Below are 19,758 nucleotides of genomic sequence, written 5' to 3'. Positions count from 1 at the left end.
ATGAATTGTCTTGATTACATAATCAGAAAAATGTGCTTCCAAACAAATGATTTAGGCGATTAATCTTGCAAAGATGAAATTGTAAGTTGATAATAATAACATATTGACTATTTAATTGAAACATTGATTAAAACCGTAAAATATTTAAATGGTTCACATGGTGGATGTATGAATCCACATATAACCCTAAATATGTTTCAAAAACGCAAAGAATTCAATCCCAACTTTAGCTGGTAATACCCTTAGAATTTATTTACCTTAAGGGCAAGCAGCACATGAGTGTTTTATTAAAATGAAAATTTTTTTAGTTTTTCAATGAATGATCATATTAATTTTCAATAAGTTTTTGCATCATTATTGATCCGGGATGGTCCAACCGATCATGCCAAATGTTAACATCATTAGTAAACTTTTGGTTTTCCATGAGTTTCAATTATTCTAATATTTTTATAGTTTACTCCAGAGAATAAAACAAGCAATTGTTTTTCAACACACACTTTCTACTTAAGATAATAAATGTAATATAAAGGTATTAAGTGTCTCTTTCATTCGTTGTCTCAATATGATATCTATTTAGACAAATATATTTAAAACATAATAGACTTCTTTGAGATTTAATAATATATTTTTTATTATAAACTTTATTCCTCAAAGTAGTAAAATGTTATCTCTTCCGGAGCCTATAATTAATTTTGTATTACCAAATATTGTATTGATATTGATTTTTTTCCGTTGTCAAATGAAAAAAATATTTATTGTCTTTAAATATAGTATGCGTTATAGCAATGTTTGCTAGACATACATTTACATCGTAGATCTTGGATCCAACAATATGAATATCTATATTTTTCTTCAATAAAAAAGGGTATATACAATAAGAAACTTGCAAGTTAATACAAAAGAACATTAAATATAAAATTCAAACACATAATAAAAACATATCATTTAAATATAATGACTCACTTGGTTTGGCCAAAATTCCTTTTTTATTAACGCAGAGCTTTATTTAAGTTTAATATTCAAATCCAATTAAAGAAGAAAATGATGTTTTTATTTATTTATAAAATATGATGTTTTTTATTTTGTTTATTTATATTATATATTTTAAAATTAAAGAAAGAGATATTCAAATCTTATTTTTTAAATAGAGAGATCATATACTAACTAATGAGTTAAATGTTCAGAATGCTAATATTATATTTTTTTACTTAAAATAAATGATATTCGTTAATTTGTTAAGTAAATAAATCATGTTAGAAATTTTATGAAAAGTTATAATAATATTGTTTTCAAAATATATGTAAAATGATGAATAATTTAAAGCACCACAACAAAGAGATGGGAGAATAATTAAAGTGATACATATATAATATTTTTTAATTAAAAATTTTTCTTGAGAGAAAAAAACCAAAACTATGGAAGAAAGTTGAAAAGAAAGCGTAATGTGTCTAACATATAGTGTTACAGGCTTAAGTTTTCGATTCAAAAAAATGATTAAGTAGAAGATTTACTTTTATATATTCAAGATCCATATCATCTTTTATTGATAAAAAATTCATGATATTTTATCAAATTTAATTGTAAAATATTTTCATTACAATAACTCTTTACTTATAAAAAAGAGAATTTTTACAATAATTCAATCTACCTCAGACTCTTATATCCTTCACTTTAGTTTTAGCCTACTTAATATCACTTGTTACTGATTTATATTTATGATCTATGGAGATATTTATATAACAAAAGCTAGTATTTATAAACAAAAAATCACGTTAATCTCTTAATAACATGGGGATCGAGAGACATAATAAGGATTACACACTAATAAATATAAAATATCACGTAAATATTCAAACATTTAACTCATAAATTAATGTGTTATCTCTCTATCTAAAAAATTAATTGAAACTTCCTTTCCCAATTATTAAAAAAACAAAAAACAAAACATCGCTCGATCCCTTGCGTTATCGATACGTTTGGGCTCTCTCATTGACTCTCTATTTCTGTGGCCCGTCTCACCTCCAAGCCAATTACCTTGTTTACAAATATATATGGAAATGGGTTAGCTGCCATAGATGCTGCTAAATCAATCCATGGAGGAGTTATTTTCTGCATCTGCTACCAAGTTGAGGAACGAGTCAGTCTTCTCCCAGAAGCGCCCCGGTGAAACCTGCTCTCATGGTGATGAATTCGTAAGCGTTTCTTATCAGAATAAAAAGGATGCTATTTGTATATATTTTTCTCTTTTAAGTTTAACCCACAGATTAAATGGTCGTTGACCTTGTAAGAACAGATTGTTTTGCTCTGTTAGATTAAGGATCCGCTCTTTTGGGGGGGTTTTTTTCTCTTTTCTACTCCTTTTTTATGTTATAGATGGATCTGTAGACTTACTAATCTTCATCTTTTTCCAATATATTCCAGGCTTTTGTGGCTGTGGGTGATTTTTATTTTCAGAATGGAATACAGAAATTGAAGCTATTATTCTATTTGATTCTGTAGATGATCATTTTTGAGTTAAAATATTTTGCATTTTCAGGATTGGAGTTCCATTTTTCAGCAGCAACAAATGGAATTATTGCCTTTTCCGAACACCTTCTGGCCTCCAAGCAATAATCAACCTGAAAATATCCTAACCCAAGCATCTCAAGCTCCAAACAATTCCAACGCTTCTCTTTTGAAAAGAAGCAATTCAAAATTATCTGAACCAGATAGAGATCGGAAAAGGAAAACTGATAAGAAATATCGGGAAAAAGAATTGAAAATAAAGTCCTTAAGGTGCAGAATGATGGTTTGTTATTATTATTATTCATTTCATATGGGCTTTGTTAATAAACTTTAGTTCAAATGATTTTGAGCTTTTATTACCGTAAGCTCATTCCAAAAAGACAACATTCGATGCTCTCATACATGTTTGAGCTTATGCTGGTATTTATTTTTAAATCTGTAGTTTTCATTGTAGGCCGATCCACTGCGTCTTGAAAATGAGAAGCTAAAAGATGAAAACGCTTCACTGAGGAAGAATGCCAATCTTAATAACTTATCACTGCTTGAGGCTGAGAATGCAAGACTGAGAATTGAAAATAAAGTCCTCAAGGTGCAGAATGATGCTTTATGATAAGAAGTGTGAACAAGAACAGGAAGCTAGAATATCATCAGAAGATATGCCTCTGCTGTAGTAAGTACGTGTTCTTTCTCAATGGACAATGTGTGCTATGTTTTATTTGCAAGCGCAGCTTGTAGTGCTTGGTCCATTCTTTCTGCTTTGATCTGAGCGCACTACATGGCTACTTTTTGACATATCTTCAAATAGTAGTTTAGCTTCTTCTTGTTCACCTTTTGATCTCTTTTCTTTTCGGGACTTCTTAGTTAAATCTTCGACCACTATTTTTCTTTGATCTCTTTCTCCTCTCATTTTCACTCTTTGATCTTCAACCCTATCTTCCTTTTCGCTCTCACATTTCTCCCTTGCCTATGATGGGAAGGGGGAAAGAGAAAAAGAATTTGGTTTTCTACTATTCTGTTCATTGGGTGTGTAGCTGGTGGGTAAGATGCTGATCTCGGCATTGTAGCGGTGGCTCCATTATGTTATCAGTGGAGGTGGTCGTCAATGAATTATTCACTTTGCTGCTGCTGCTGCTGCCTTTTTGCTACTGAAATGTGCTTGATCTTAATTACTCCTTCGATTCTCATCTTTGTATTTATCTGATTGGTGCAGGTATTATTATCTTATACACTACAGGTGAAATTTACAAACTTTGGTGAACATGAAATTGCTGTATTATCTTTTGTTTACGTTGTAGTAACTGCATAAAGATTAAGTCAACTTACCATAAGATGGACGTCACTTGGTATGTAGATATTGGATGGCTTTTATCAATGGATGAGAATCTTTTTATCAAAAAAACTACACCTTGTCTTCTTAATTGCTTCTTCATTTTTCCTTCTTCCTTGTAATCTTTTGTTTGTAGCTCAATTATTTTGTTTATGTTCTTTGCTCCAGTATTATGCAGGCCGGTTAAGCACGCAAGTAAGACCGCAAATAACTTCATTCATAAAGTGAGCTTTGGGTCTCTTATGGAACTTTGTTCCAATGTCCATGTCCATCTCAGGTACATGAGTCCATGAGTCGGGTTAAGTTGGGTTCGGTTGATATCTTTAAAGTTTACCTTTGAATTAGAGTTTGGTCTACTTATTTTAATAGAATTTATTATTAATTTTAATATTCTTAAATATATTTTAAAATTAAAATTAAATAAAAATAATATTTATCAATATAATACAGTTTTACATTTGAGCATTTAATTTATTAATTAGTAAATAGAGTATGAGTTCGAATCTTATTTTTTTTTTTTTTAAAAATAGTATTTTGAACTCAACTCAAGTTTAAAAAATCATGTTCAAGTAAATTATTTTATAATATTGATAATTATAGTATTTTTAATATTAAAAAGTAAAAAAAAATGTTAAAAGTTATATAGATGTATTTTTTACTTACAAGTGACTTGCAGTGTTTTGCTATATTTTTAAAAAAATTATGACATTGGTAAAATAATAATAAGATTTTTAATTTTAAAACATAAAAGAAAAGTACTAAAAAGTAAGAGTTTAGTTGTTAAAAAAAGGTCAATATAATTTTGAAATGAAATAAAAAATATATATGCAATTTGAAAAAAAAGAGTATTATTTATTGATTGTTATTAAATAAATATTAAGAGAACAACTATAAGAGAAATATAAAAAAAGTATTTAGAGAGAAAAAAAAGTATTTAAAGGGAGTAAAAAGATCTTATTCAAATGTGTCTTTACAAATGAAATGAATGACTTAATTATAAGTTAACAATTTTTTGAATTATAATCTTAATTTAATTTTATATAAGAATTCAAATCATATTGCATATCTTGTATCTTGCCTATTGAGTTATTTGACTTAGTCCGCACTTATTGGGTCATAATATAATGGGCATTCACACATTTATTTATAACATTCTCCATTGAATGTCCATTGTATTAAAAATATGCCTTGTTAAAACTTTAATAGAAAAAAACCTCATGAGAAAAAATTCGAATGAAGGAAAAAGAGTACATAATTCTTTTCAAGAATACACTTTCGAAATACTGCATCATTAAAAACCTTATCAAGAAAAATTCAGTGAAAAAAACCTTGATGAAGGAAAAGAGTACTGTTACGACCCAAATTTCAGGCCATGACCGGCGTAAGGGCCCAATGGACGTAGTCCACTAAGTCCAAGCAAGCCTATCTATTATCCTGCTCATTATCTCATCTAATATTGCTAAGTCACATTTCATAACTTTGAATCAAAATAGTGATAGCTATTACCATCTTATAGTGGCATACTCATTGAAATATACATACATTGTCTAAACATATGGCTTAATAATTTTCATTGGGTTTATCTATACACAAAAAAAAAAAAAGTACTCGACTTCCAGCGGAGAGATTCGGACGAATATACAGCTACTGAATGCCGAGACACCTACCAATGAAGGAAAATAGTACAGTTCATATTTTACTCCCTTAATGGTTGCATTATAGAAATCTTTAAAACGATGCATTCCAATTTTTTGTACCAACTTTTCAAATATTGTAATAAGAATGACTTCAGTGAATAAATCTGCTAGATTGTTACTTGATTGAATTTGTTGAACACTAATATCACATTTTTCTTGGAAAACATGAGTGAAGTAGAATTTTGGTGAAATATGTTTTGTCTTATCGCCTTTAATGTATCCTTCCTTTAACTGTGCTATACAAGTAGTATTATCCTCATATAACGTTATTGGAATTTCCTTCTTAGTTGATAAGTCACATATTTCTTGAATTGAGTTACAGATTTTAACCAGATACATTTACGACTTGCCTCATGAATTGCTAAAATCTCTGCATAGTTAAAAGAAGTAACAATTATAGTTTGTTTTACATAATGCCATGAAATAGCCGTACCTCCATATGTGAACAAGTAACTTGTATAGGATCAAGTTTTTTGTGGATCAAATAAATATCTTGCATCTGTATAACCAATTAAATTTGATTTTAATGCATTTGAATAATATAAGTCTATATCCATTATTCTTTGGGGATGTTTAAGTATATAGTTAATTCCATTCCAATGTCTTAACTTAGAAAAGAGCTATATCTTGCTAATAAATTAGAACAAATGATACATCAAGTTATGTATTACCAGCAATATACATTAATGCTCCAATTGCAATAAGATACGGTACTTCAAGACTAAGAAATTCTTTATTATCCTCATGAGATCGGAAATTGTCTCTTTTTTACATCTAGTGACCTTACAACCCTTGGTGAACTCAATGGATATGTTTTGTCCATATAGAATTGTTTTAGACCTTTTGTTATATATTTTGATTGATGGATAAAATTTCATTTGTCAAGTAGTCAATCTAAAATCTCAAATAAAACTTTGTTTTCCAAGGTTTTTCATCTTAAATTCACTCTTTAAGTAATTCACGGCTGTTGATAACTCTCCAGGAGTTCCAATAATGTTCAATTCATCAATATAAATAATAATTATGATAAATTCATATCTAAATCCTTTTATAAAATACATTGGCATATAGGATTATTTCTATAGTCTTCTTTCAACAAATATTCACTAAGATGATAATATCAAATGCGTCCGAATTGCTTTAATCCTTAAAAAGATTTATTAAATTTAATCGAATAATTTTTTTGAGAATTCAAATTTTGTGCTTCGAGCAACTTAAATCCTTCGGGGATTTTCATATAGATATCATTATTAAGTGAGTCATATAAATAGGCTATAACTACATCCATCAAACGTATTTCAAGCTTTTCATGTATTACCAGACTAATTAAATATCAAAATGTAATTACATCCATCATAGAAGAATATGTTTCTTCATAATCAATACCAGGTTTTTGGGTAATACTTTGTGCGACAAGTTGTGCTTTACATCTCATAATCTCGTATTTCTTATTTCATTTTCGCACAAACACCCATTTATATCTCACTAGTTTTACACAATTTGGTGTACGAACTACAGGTCCAAAAACTTTATGTTTTGCAAGTAAATTCAATTCCTCCTTAATTATGTCTTTCCTCATAAGCCAATCATTTCTTTGTCTACATTCTTCAATAAATATAAGTTCAAGGTCTCTATTTTTCTTCTATAATATGGAGCATTATATTATATACAGAAATATTGTCGACGTTTATTTCATTCTAGTTTCATATTTTCCTGTCATGATATAATTGATTGAGATAACTTTATTTTCAATTATTTATGGTACTTGAATTTCTTTTGAAATTTATATCAGTTATGTCTTCTAGAGTTTCTACTTCCTCTTTCTGACCATTTTGAATAGTTACTCCTTTTCTTTTCAAGGATTTTATCCTTGGAACTGATTGGTCTCCCATGTTTTTGGCTTGTCTTGTCTTATAGGGACATCAACTATAATAGAAACATTTGCAATTGTAATTTGAGATTTTATTATTCTCTTTAGGTCAGTCAATATGTCTGGTAACTAATTTGCTATTTTTAACAAATGAATTTTCTTTTGAACTTCAAGTTCATATTATTTGTGCTATGATCAAAATTAGACAATGATAATATATTCCAAGAAAAAAAATTTTCAGCTGCTTATTTTCTCTCCCTAATGTTGAAAAAACTGTTTCATGAAAATGATAATCGACAAACTTGGCTATGAATAAATCTCCTATTGATAATTCTAAATATTTAATTACAAAGGGAGATTCGTATCCAACATATATTCCTAACCTCTTTTAAGGGCTCATCTTTTTGCATTGTGGAGCAATTGAAACATATACCACACACCCAAAAATTCCTAGATGAGAAATATTTGATTCCTGATCATAAACCAATTGTATAATGGAGAATTTATAATAACTCGTTTGGCTTGATGCATACAAATGCTGCTGCATTCAAAATAGCATGCCTCCAAACAAAAATTAAGAGTTTAATTTTATAAGTAATGACCTTGCAATCAGTTGGAAGTATTTAATAAACGATTCTACTCGACCGTTTTGTGTAACAAAATAAGCAACAAGTTCTGCAACAGTTATTTCAACTAATATGCAGTATTAAAGCTTGAGATGTAAATTTACTAATATTGTCAAGACGAATTGTCTTGATTACATAAGCAGAAAAATATGTTTCCAAACAAATGATTTGGGTAATTAATCTTGTAAATATGAAATTGCAAGTTGATAATAATTACACATTGACCATTTAATTGATGTATCGATTAAAATCGTAAAATATCTAAATAGTTCACATAGTGGATGTATGAATCCACATATAACCTTAAATATGTTTCAAAAACGTAAAGAATTTAGTCCCAACTTTAACTAGTAATAGCCTTATAATTTATTTACCTTGAAAGCAAGCAACACATAAGTATTTCATTAAATTGAAAAATCTTTTGGTTTTTCAATGAATGATCATATTAATTTTCAATAATTTTTTGCATCATTATTGATCCGAAATGGTCTAACCGTGTCACAGCCCAAATCTCGGGCCATGACCGACACATGGGCCTAATGGGCATAGCCCATTAAGCCCAAGCAAGCCTTTTTATGCAATCCCGATCATCATTCCCAACCATCATTTCTAAAACTACATATTGTAATTCTCTACTAAAATATTTTAGTAACATTTTATATTGACCCAATACTTACAATTTTATTATGTCAAAATAATGTCACTCGTCTGCCAACTCCTAGTGGCATTAGTAATCAAATATACATATTTGACTTATAACATGGATACAAGCGGATTTCATTACATATGCATGTTCACAGGTAACAGACCCTTGACCGTCAACGGAGTGACCGTGGGTGAAGGTATAGCTACTGAGATGCCATAGTACCTACCAAGAAAGCAAGCATACGTGGATAACTCAATCTAGGTCCCAACTGCCTCTAAATCTAAAAACATGAAGTTTAAAAACGTGAGTATAAAACTTAGTGAGTAAACATAAGAAGGGAACAAGCATTCAATAGGAAGAATTTGAAAATCATGATGCACTTGTTTCAAAAACAATGCAATTGATTTAATTTCTTACTAAAAACCTCTTATTTCAAACTTTGATTGATAACCTCATAGTGTTGTAAAAACCCATGATCAATCCATGAAGTTAAATGGGTGAAAAATAGGTCAAAATCAAGCAAGGTAGCAAGCATGGCAGCAAGTTTCTCGTTGTAGTGAGAAACAGTCTCAATTTGCATATGTTTAAGTTTTTCTAGCATATATCCCATTACAGAAGTCCAATTGATCTGATTTTGAGACCATTAGAAAGCTAAGAGGAAGGGCTACAACTTTGATGCTTACCACTTTTCCCAGTTCTGAACGGAAGGTGGTCAAAATCTTCGTCAAAGTGAAAATACTGTACCAAAATTTTGGGACCACCCGAGAGTTTCTCACTGTAGTAGGAATCCATTTTCACTGCAGCAAGAATTCTTTTTAGCTGTAGTGAGAAACAGGACTGGTTTGTGCCCCCACCACTTGAAAGTTTCTTGCATTCTCGTTGCAGCGAGATTCAGGGCAGATGACAAATTAAGGGATTTTCACATGCCACAAAATCCATTCCTACCATATTGCACATCAAAGTGAACACATTGACAATAATCAAATTTCTCATTATTCATTTCAATCACATATTATAATCATAAACTTTCTATTACATATACATATATGAATATACATAAACACGTACAGCACCCCACTTCATTCATCGTCATAGCCAGGTCATCATCATCGGCTTATGCGCACTCCCTACTTGCATATAGCCGGGTCATCATCGGCTTATGTGTACTCCCTACTCGCACATAGTCGGGTCATCATCAGCTCATGTGCACTCCCACATCACACATAGCTGGGTCATCATTATCACACAACATTATTCATCAATGCACAACACATATTCATATATACACATACCAACATAATATAGGAGCACATGGATTTATCTTTTTACATATTTCACATTTTCACAACATCAAAACATTTCATCAAGGGCTTGTTCCCATGTGTAATTAATGAAACCAAGTAAAATCATTTAAATGCTTCATCCCAACACATATGTATTTCTTAAAAACACTTTGATGCAAGTTCACTCACCGGTCTTGTTGATTCTTTTGCTTGACTCTAGCCTCAACTAATGCTCCAAATGGACATGTGAGGCCTTGTTGGAACCTACACACACACAATATCACCAGCAACCCAAATTGGCATTAATATAATTCCAAAAACTCTCTCCTAAATCAAGTTCTGCTAGTTATTCCTAACTAGTTTCTAATTGCCTTTTGATTAGCTATCTATTCTCTCTACTCTAGTATCACTAGAAATAAATAAACAAACCTCAACAATAAAACAACTCACAACTCCAATTACTAGCCATTATCAACAACCTAAAATCAATCCTAATTCATTACTCACCTTGGTAAATTTGTAGTTGAATTCTTTCTCAAGAATACTCAAGCTATCATGAAAAATCCCTCTTTTTCTCTCTCTAAACTTTCAACTAGTGAGAGAAAGTATTGAGGAAAGACTTTTGAGGGTTCTTGAGGTGTAGAAGTGAAGGAGCATGAAAAATCCTATGGAAAAGTGCTCATAAGCATGAGAATTGAAATTAACTTGAAAAAGATATGGAAGTTTCAAGGTTCCTTCCCATGGAAGATGAAGAAAAACGTGAAATGGAGAGAAGAGTTGGGGAAGAAGAAGAAGTTGCTGGAAGTTGCTGAAGCTTTAGATATTTATATCTAAAGTTTATCCAATTCTCATGTAATTTACCAAAATACCCTCCATAAGGTGACTTTGTCTTCTTCTTTCCTTTGGTTCAACTTTTTACTCTTTAAACACTGAGACAAAGTCCATAATGGTGTAGAAGTACTCGAGTTCACAAAAACTTAAAAATTTCTACTCGAAGTGTAAAATGACCATTTTGCCCATACTGCAGAAGTCATCACTATTTCTATTTCTTTCGTTATTTTATCCTTATTTTCATCATTCATTTATTCCTTAGGCCTACTTAGGCTTTAATAACATCAGAAAACCCATTCGTAGGAGCTCACCAAGAGAAATAACGAAATTACCCCTAGTCAGTGTTATTGCGTCTACTTTAAGTTATGTGTCTATGGAGGTCGAAGTTTCACAGGCTCACTTCTGAATTATCCTTTTAACTCAGTAATCAACCTTAAATGGGCATCCGATAAGCTTTATTAGGTACCATCTCAAAGTACGGGGTACTACAAATCAGTCCTGCCAAATGTTAAAATCATTAGTAAACTTCTGGTTTACTATGAGTTTTAATTATTCTAATATTTGTGTAGTTTACTCTAGAGACTAAAACAAGCAGTTTTTTTTTAACACACTTCCTACTTGAGATAATAGATGTAATATAAAGGTATTAAGTGTCTCTTTTATTTATTGTCTTAATATGATATCTATTTAGACGAATATATTTAAACTTAATGAACTTCTTTTAGACTTAATAATACATCCTCTATTATAAACTTTATTCCTTTAAATAGCAAAATATTAGCTTTTCCGGAGCCTACAATTAATTTTGTATTACCAAATATTGTATTGATATTGATTTTTTTCCGTTGTTAAATGAAAAAAAATTTATTGTCTTTAAATATAGTGTGCATTATAGCAATATTTGTTAGACATATATTTACATCGTAGATCTTAGATCCAACAATATAAATATCCATAATTTTTTTTAATAAAAAAAGGGTATATACAATAAGAAATTCGTAAATCAATATAAACGAACATTAATTATAAAATTAAAACACATAATAAAAACATATCATTTAAATATAATGAGAATATATAAAAGTATCTTTATAATAGAGTTATACTAGAATATACTAACAAATTATTAAAAAATTTTCATTCTTGATATTTCCATTACCAATCAAATGATCAATTCATTTGTCAAGATAAGAAAATCAACAATGGATATTTCCATTACCAATCATATAATTAATTCCTCTTTTAAGACGGACAAACATCTTGATGTGCTATATCAATTTGGCCATGGTTAAAATCATCACAAAATATTTTAATTTTCAGTGATACTTGATAAAATTCAAAATGTACAAGAGGTGCGTGGCCAATGGTTTTTCAAGCCACATTAACGACAATATGTTTTCTATATTCCTTTTATTTTTTTTGTTTTTTCATTATTTATCCACTTTTGGTGGGTTAAAAGTATTCATACACTTTTTATGGGTTACAAATATTCATCCATTTCTTATTAGGTTATCCACTTATGATGGGTTAATGGGTTACGGTATCCATTCACTTCTGGTGGCAAAATTATCCATTCACTTCTGGTGTCAAAATTATCTAGTCACTTTTGGAGGTAAAATTATTTTTAGAATTTTTTTTTATAATTGGGGGAGGGGAGATTCGAACTCTACTCTTTAGGCAGGGGGATTATGCACCAACCAATGAGTCAAATGCTCAGGTGAAAAATTATTCTTAAAATTAAAATAGTAATAATGTAAATTATTATGACAATCTGTTCGATGTCTATGATTATAATTATTAAATGATGTTGTATTTATTATAAGGAATGGATGGATTCATGATCATGACTATAATTAGTAAATAATATCGCATTCACTTCAAGGAATGAACGGATTTATAATTTTTTATTAGTAGTTCGTTTATCATATTTACTTCAAGAAATGGATATTCATGATTTTTTATTCATAGCCATATAATAGCAAATTCACTCTTCAATCAAGGGATAAAATATAATATATATTGATTTGCTAAAATTAGAAATCAAAAGCCAACTATTGAAATCTTTTTAAAGTTTGAAGATGATGAAAATAAAATAATTTCAAAACTTGAGAAATTAGAGAGGATTGTGTTGGTAACGTGTTATGAAATAAATCTTAAGAGAACAACTATAAGAGAAATATAAGAAAAAGTATTTAGAGGAAGTAAAAAGATCTTATTCAAATGTGTCTTTACAAATAAAGTGAAGGGTCTATTTATAAGGCAACAACCCCTTAGATTATAATTCTAATGCAATTCTATCTAAGAGTTCAAATCATATTACATTTCTTATATTTTATCTATTGAGTTGTTTGACTTGATCTGCAATTTTTAGATTATAATATAATAAATATTCACACATTTGTTCATAACATTGATATAATAATAATAATAATAATACTTATTGGATGAGTTTTAAAATCTAAAACAATGCCCGGCTCAAGTTAGATTGGGCTTTTGGGCTTGCGAGGAGGGATCCGGTCATTGGACATCTCTAAGCCCAATTATTATTTTTATTTTATTTCTATTTTAACCTATATGATTCTATTTATTTAGTTAAAAAAATTGATATGGTTCAACAATCAACAGTTGATCTCCAAAGGCTGGGAAGGTCTTATGCTTTGTGCCACTGCCCTCTCTGTTTCTCAATTTTCATTTTGCAATGCTTAGGACCCTCAAGACAATCAGCAGCCCTAATCATCCTTTTTCAATTCCCTTGAAACCATTCTCAACCCAACCTTTAACAAAGGCCAACCTCAGAAACTTGGTTCTCAACCACTACTCTCATGGAACCTTCTCCAATCTCCTTCACAACGTCATCGCTTTACCATCTGTTCTTCTCACCGCCTGCCAAAACCTCTCCAACTCCCCCCCTTCAACAACAAAAACATCGCTTCTTACCTCTGTTTCCAACCACTTCTCCATTGACCAAATGGGTCATGAAATCTTCCAAAACAAATTCGATATTTCCTCCTCCTGTGTCAAAGTGGCCCCACCAAGTCCGTCAGGTGAGCCTTTGTTTTTACCAAATTTGAAACTAAAAGTTTTGATTGAAGCTATTAGGATGGTGCTCGAAATTGTTTATGATGAAAAGTTTGTGACGTTTTCTTATGGCGGACGTGTTGGAATGGGCAGACATACTGCCGTTAGGTACTTAAAGAACAATGTAACAAACCCAAGTTGGTGGTTTAATGTTTCTTTTTGTCCTAACAAGTTCGATGAGTTTAATGTTGATAAGTTGTGTTTGTTTATTGGTAAGAAAGTTAAGGATGCTATGTTGATTAATGTGATAAAGAAATTGTTTGAATGTCAAGTTGTTAGAATTGAATTGGGAGGGTGTTATTTAGGGAGAGGGTTTCCTCAAGAATGCGGGTTGTGTTCGATTTTGATTAATGTTTATTTTGATGGGTTTGATAGAGAAGTTCAAGAGATGAGGCTTCAAATGAATAGGAAGAATCCTAAATTTGACTTGAATGAGCTTGGTTTCAAAAACTCAAATGTTTTTTATAAGCCGGAGAAAATGTATGCGGTTAGGTACTTGGATGAGATATTGGTAATTACATCCGGGTCGAAGATGTTCATAAAGGAGTTGAAGGACCGGGTTTTGGATTTTTTGGAAGTGAATTTGGGTTTGAAGGTGGATAGAGTTAAAACGGCTATCCATAGTGCAGTATCAGAGAAGATTAATTTTTTGGGGATGGAACTGCAGGCTGTTCCTCCTTCTGTATTGCATCCCCCTATGTCAGAAAAGGCAATTAGAGCAAGGAAGAAGTATCTTAGACAGAAGGAAGTTAGAGCATTAGAATTGAGGAATGCTCGGGAGAGGAATAGGAAAAAATTGGGTTTGAAAATATTGAGTCATGTCTTTAAGAAGTTGAAGCAGAGTAATAATGGGTTTAACTTTGAATTTCGAATTGAGAATGAAGTCACAGAAATATTCAGGACTTGGGCAGATGAAGTAGTCCAAGAGTTTTTGCAATCCTTGGAAGGACGATGGAACTGGCATCGACTGCTCTCTAGAGGTGATTTTTTATCTTTAAGACATATCAGACATCAGTTGCCACAAGATCTTGTTGATGCTTATGACAAATTCCAAGAACAAGTTGACAAGCATTTGACACCTATCAAAGCTAGAAATGCATTGGAGGAGGAAGAAAGGAGAGTAATAGAAGAAGAAGAGCAGAAATATGCTGAGCACACGGTAGACGATCTGACCAAGCTGTGTATGAAAGTTTCTGCACCTATAGAACTGGTTAGGAAGGCTGTTAGAATGGCTGGTTTTACAAATAACATGGGTCGCCCCAGGCCAGTTAGCTTACTTTTCGCATTGGAAGATACTGACATTATTAAGTGGTATGCTGGTGTCGGGAGAAGATGGCTTGATTTCTTCTGCTGCTGTCACAACTTCAAAATGGTGAAAACAGTTGTTTCTTATCACCTGAGGTTCTCTTGTATTTTGACATTGGCACAAAAGCATGAATCCACCAAACACGAAGCAATTAAACATTACAGTAAAGATTTAAAAGTCTCTGATATGAATGGAAATGAAGAAGTTCACTTCCCAACAGAGAGGGATGTTAAGATGATGGGTGACAAAAATCTTTCAGATCCAAAACCTGTGGATGGGGCTATATCTTTGACTTTGATCAGATTGGCTTCTGAGGAGCCATCACATTCTTGTGTTGCTCATTTTTGTGACAGGACCGATACAATCATGTACAGAGTTAGGTTACTGCAAAATCATCTAAATTTGAATCCCTCAGATGAAGCACAGTGGGTGAAGGGTATGGGTGCTATTCATGAAAGCTTGAATCGGAAATGCCTGTCACTTTGTGCTGATCACATAAATGATTTATACATGGGTAAAATCACCCTTCAGGACATAGACTGCACTTCATTTGTTGAAGTGGACTGAGTCATTTCTCTTTTGGTTTTGGATGTGTCAGTGCTAATTGTGAATTATGCTAATGATCTGCAGCCAAAGGGCAGAAATTGATTTTAAAAAAATAAATAGATAAAATGCTGGAGTGAAGCCAAGTAAGTTATTTGCATGTCATTCTCAATTTGGTTGATAGATACTCAGAGGTTTAAGCTAAGTCTTCTCCGTCACTATGCTATGTGATGAATTCTTGAAGTTATGACAGAGACTTATTTATACCATGAAAGTTAAAGTCATTTTTGGTGATTGATTCTCGGTGTACAAATTGTTTGTGGGAAACAGCTTGGTGGCCAAAACACGCAAACACATAAATATGTATGTACAAGGGGTTCACCCCCAAGATTAAAAAGACTAAACTCTGAACTTGTAACCTCATCAGCTGGAAGACTCATATTGGCAAACCCCAACTTGGTCAAAAACTTCTTCCTAATCATCGGTTCTTTATGTATCACTGTGAGGATAATGTTCAGCTAAGCTCTTCATGAAGCTCGCTATCCAAGTGTTGTAATTCCCTCTGATGCTCACAGGTCAATAAAGCTCTAGTATTCCAAAAACATACTCTCTTGTATTTCCATCTGCTTCTGCATCATGAAACCTTCCGCATACACTGCACCATATACATTCGAAGTCTTGAGCGCACTAACCCGTGATCCTACGCAAACCGTTATCATAACTAGCCTATTGGTCCCCTAAGTTTTCTCAAAGCTTTTCGAAGTAACCAAAAATTCCTTCACGTTTTCATGTCCTCCAACGTTTACCCACATCTCCTCTTCTCTCCAACCTTCCTTTTCTTGTTCGATGCCATCACCTGAAAACGTTCTCTGCTCTCAATCTCACCCGCCCACTCTCCCCTTCTTCTTCACTTCTACATTCATGCAAAAACCTCAGAACATTAAAACAACTCCATGCTTCTTTAATACTCTCATTTGGGAACTTTCTCCCCACTTCCTGGGCCTCAAGGCTAATATCTTTTTATGCCCATTTCAATGATCTTGAAACCGCTGTTTTGGTTGTTAAGTCTTTGAAACAAGCTGATACAATAACATGGAATCTGATAATAAAATCCCATTTTGATTTTGGATACATCGAAAAGGCTTTATTCTTGTATAGAAAGATGAGAAAAGAGGGGGTAAAACATGATCGTTTTACGTTTCCAATAATTAATAGAGCGGTTCGGTCGATTAATGCTGATGCAGAATTTGCAAAACTTATTCATTGCGTTGCTGTGAAAATGGGTTTTGGATTTGATTTGTATTTTGGGAATACAATGGTTGAGATCTATGGACAATGTGGGTGTTTTAGTAATGCTTATAAGATGTTCGATGAAATGTTTGAGAGGGATTTGGTTACTTGGACGTCTATGATTTCTGGGTGTTTTTATGAAGGAAACGTTGCTGAGGCTTTTACATTGTTCAAGAAAATGAGGCTGGAAATGGAACCCAATGCAGTGACTGTGATTGTCTTGTTGCAGGGTTGTTCTAGATGGGGAAGTTTTATTGGTGGGAAGCAAACGCATGGCTATGTGATCAAAAGTGGCGTATTGGCTGATGGATCTGTACTAAATTCTGTTTTGAAGATGTACACAACAATGGGTTCTGTTGAAGAAGTTGAGACGTTTTTTAGGGAAATTTTTCAGAGGGATATAGTTTCCTGGAATACTTTGATTTCCTACTATTCACTAAGGGGAGATGTTGGAGAAGTAGCAGACAGGTTCTGTAAAATGCAGGTTGAGGTAAAGGTCAGCATGGAGACACTAACCCTTGTCATATCAGCGTTTGCAAAGTCTGGGAATCTATCACAAGGTGAAATATTACACTGTTGTGCCCTAAAATTGGGTTTACATGATGATGTTTTGCAGACATCTTTGTTGGACTTTTATGCGAAGTGTGGGTTGTTAAAAAACTCGATTCAACTTTTTAAAGGAATCTCAAGTAGAAATAGCATTGCATGGAGTGCCATGCTGTCAGGTTACATTCAAAATGGATTTTTCAAGGAGGCCATTGTGTTATTCAAGGAAATGCAAGCTGCAGGTCTTCACCCCACGCCTGAGATTCTGGGAAACATAGTTCACGCGTGTGCCCATGTAGGTGCATTAGAAGTGGGTAAAGAAATTCATGGCTATTCTATAAAGAGCATGTTTCATAGTCCTAAGAAAGAGGGGACATACTTAGAATTAGAAACCTCTATCTTAAACATGTACATTAGAAATGGAAGCATCTATTCTGCCAGAGCGTGTTTTAATAGAATGTTGGTGAAAGATATAGTGGCTTGGACATCAATGATTGAGGGCTATGGGATTCATGGACTTGGTTCTGATGCCCTGAAACTTTTTGACCAAATGGTGGAGGAAGGAGCAACACCAAATTGTGTAACTTTCTTGAGTTTGCTATCTGCTTGTAGCCACTCTGGCCTTGTGAGTGAAGGCTGCTACGTCTTTTATTCCATGAAATGGAGGTTCAGCATTGAACCTGATTTGGATCATTACACTTGCATGGTTGATCTTTTGGGGCGAGCTGGAAAACTCAAAGAGGCCTTGGCAACAATCATGAAAATGTTGGCTTTCCCTGACAGCCGGATTTGGGGTGCTCTTCTCGCTGGTTCTAGAGTTCATGAACACAAAAAAGTTGGGGAATATGCTGCGCAGCGGCTTTTGGAACTGGAATCTGACAATGTTGGGTATCACACACTGCTCAGCAACGTACAGGCTAGTACTGGACAGTGGGCTGAAGTTGAAGAAGTTAGGAGAGCTATGTTTGAGAAGAATTTGAAGAAGCAACCAGGGTGGAGTTACATAGCGGAAAACAAACACATACATTGTTTTGTGTGTGGAGATAAGTCACACAATCAAGTTGAAGAAATTTATGAAGTATTAGGATGCTTAATTAGGCAAGCACAGGAATTTGACAGTGTCTAGTGTACAAATTTGATGAGTTGATCAGTTACGTTGTTAGAATAATCTATAACATACTTGGGGTTTCTTGATTTTGCCCCGTGTGAGCTTAAAGAGTGGTCATGAGGCTTCAAGAAGGAGGTTTTAATGCTCTAACAGGTTTTCAATAGAAATCCCAAATTGCCCATGTGTGTGAGTAAAACTTAAAAATAAAGAAGGCTCCTAAACAATTCTACCAGAGTGCAATAGTGGAAACAGAAAGAAAGAAAAAAAAAAAGGGTTGGTAACAGATCTGAAGAAAAAATAGAAGAAGATGAATTTACAACAAATCCTCACAAAACGGCTAGACTTTGTTATTTCTTTGGGTCTTTTCTAACAAAAAAAAAAAAAATGAGAGCAAAAATAAATGGGGTTGGTCTTAGTTGTTCTCTCTTTCTAAACAGAAGGAAAAACTGTTGTGACAACAAAAGTTCAGTCTTGGAGAAAGAGAGAGATAGAGAGATATCCACAGGCGGTCGGTGCACATTAAACTTCTCTGGTAATTTTGCTTCCTCTATTTCAGGGCAGAGGGAGGAAGGGAAAAGAGGTTGAAGCAAAGAGCGAGAAAAAGAGGGGATGCAAGGAGGTCCATGTGCAATGCATGGGTCATACTCTAGTAGTTTGTAATGGCTAGGCCATTGGTGCCTACGGTCATTTCTCGAAAGGTAGCCTGAAAGGCATAATAGGTCTGCTGCTAGCATGGTCCCCTTTGGTTAAGGTGATTTTTAAGCCTGAAAGGATGAGCGAATGAACACAAGGATAGGGAGAGGAACATGAAAAAATGGGAAGGATTATATAGCTTATTCAAAACTATGTCGTTTTAAAGAAGGATGAAAGAACAAAAAAAGAGCAAATAACACATTAGCTGCAGCGTGGCATGTGATTAAATTGTATGGATAGAAAATGTCAATTGATATTAGATTTAAAGTTAAATTATGTAATTAGTTTTTGTACTCTACAAAAAAAAAAAAAAGATTTTGTCCATGTACAATATTTTGTGCAAATTGGGTCTTTGTACTTTGTCATTTTGTTAATTTTAATCTATAACTCTAACACCATTAAATTTTAT

The 19,758-nt window shown here is 32.6% G+C and overlaps 2 protein-coding genes and 1 pseudogene across 3 annotated transcripts; all 3 read left to right on the top strand.

Moving 5' to 3' along the window:
• The first annotated feature begins 1,954 nt into the window (after positions 1-1,954).
• On the top strand, positions 1,955-4,220 carry LOC18594951 (uncharacterized; annotated as a pseudogene). The gene is made up of 3 exons (XR_016026146.1): positions 1,955-2,192; positions 2,537-2,788; positions 2,960-4,220. The product of XR_016026146.1 is annotated as an uncharacterized LOC18594951 (transcript).
• Positions 4,221-13,410: 9,190 nt separating this feature from the next.
• On the top strand, positions 13,411-16,566 carry LOC18594950 (RNA-directed DNA polymerase (reverse transcriptase)). The gene has a single exon (XM_018122266.2). The coding sequence runs from the start codon at positions 13,484-13,486 to the stop codon at positions 15,734-15,736; it is 2,253 nt and encodes a 750-aa protein (XP_017977755.2). The 5' UTR covers positions 13,411-13,483; the 3' UTR covers positions 15,737-16,566.
• A 168-nt stretch (positions 16,567-16,734) lies between these two features.
• On the top strand, positions 16,735-18,823 carry LOC18594952 (pentatricopeptide repeat-containing protein At4g35130, chloroplastic). The gene has a single exon (XM_018120965.2). The coding sequence runs from the start codon at positions 16,875-16,877 to the stop codon at positions 18,672-18,674; it is 1,800 nt and encodes a 599-aa protein (XP_017976454.2). The 5' UTR covers positions 16,735-16,874; the 3' UTR covers positions 18,675-18,823.
• The last annotated feature ends 935 nt before the right edge of the window (positions 18,824-19,758 follow it).

The sequence above is a fragment of the Theobroma cacao genome, chromosome 5 (genome assembly GCF_053813885.1).
Source record: "Theobroma cacao isolate CCN51 chromosome 5, ASM5381388v1, whole genome shotgun sequence".
In the NCBI taxonomy this organism is placed as follows: Eukaryota; Viridiplantae; Streptophyta; class Magnoliopsida; order Malvales; family Malvaceae; genus Theobroma; species Theobroma cacao.
Note: the sequence above shows the minus strand (reverse complement) of the source record. Positions and strands in the feature narration are given on the sequence as shown.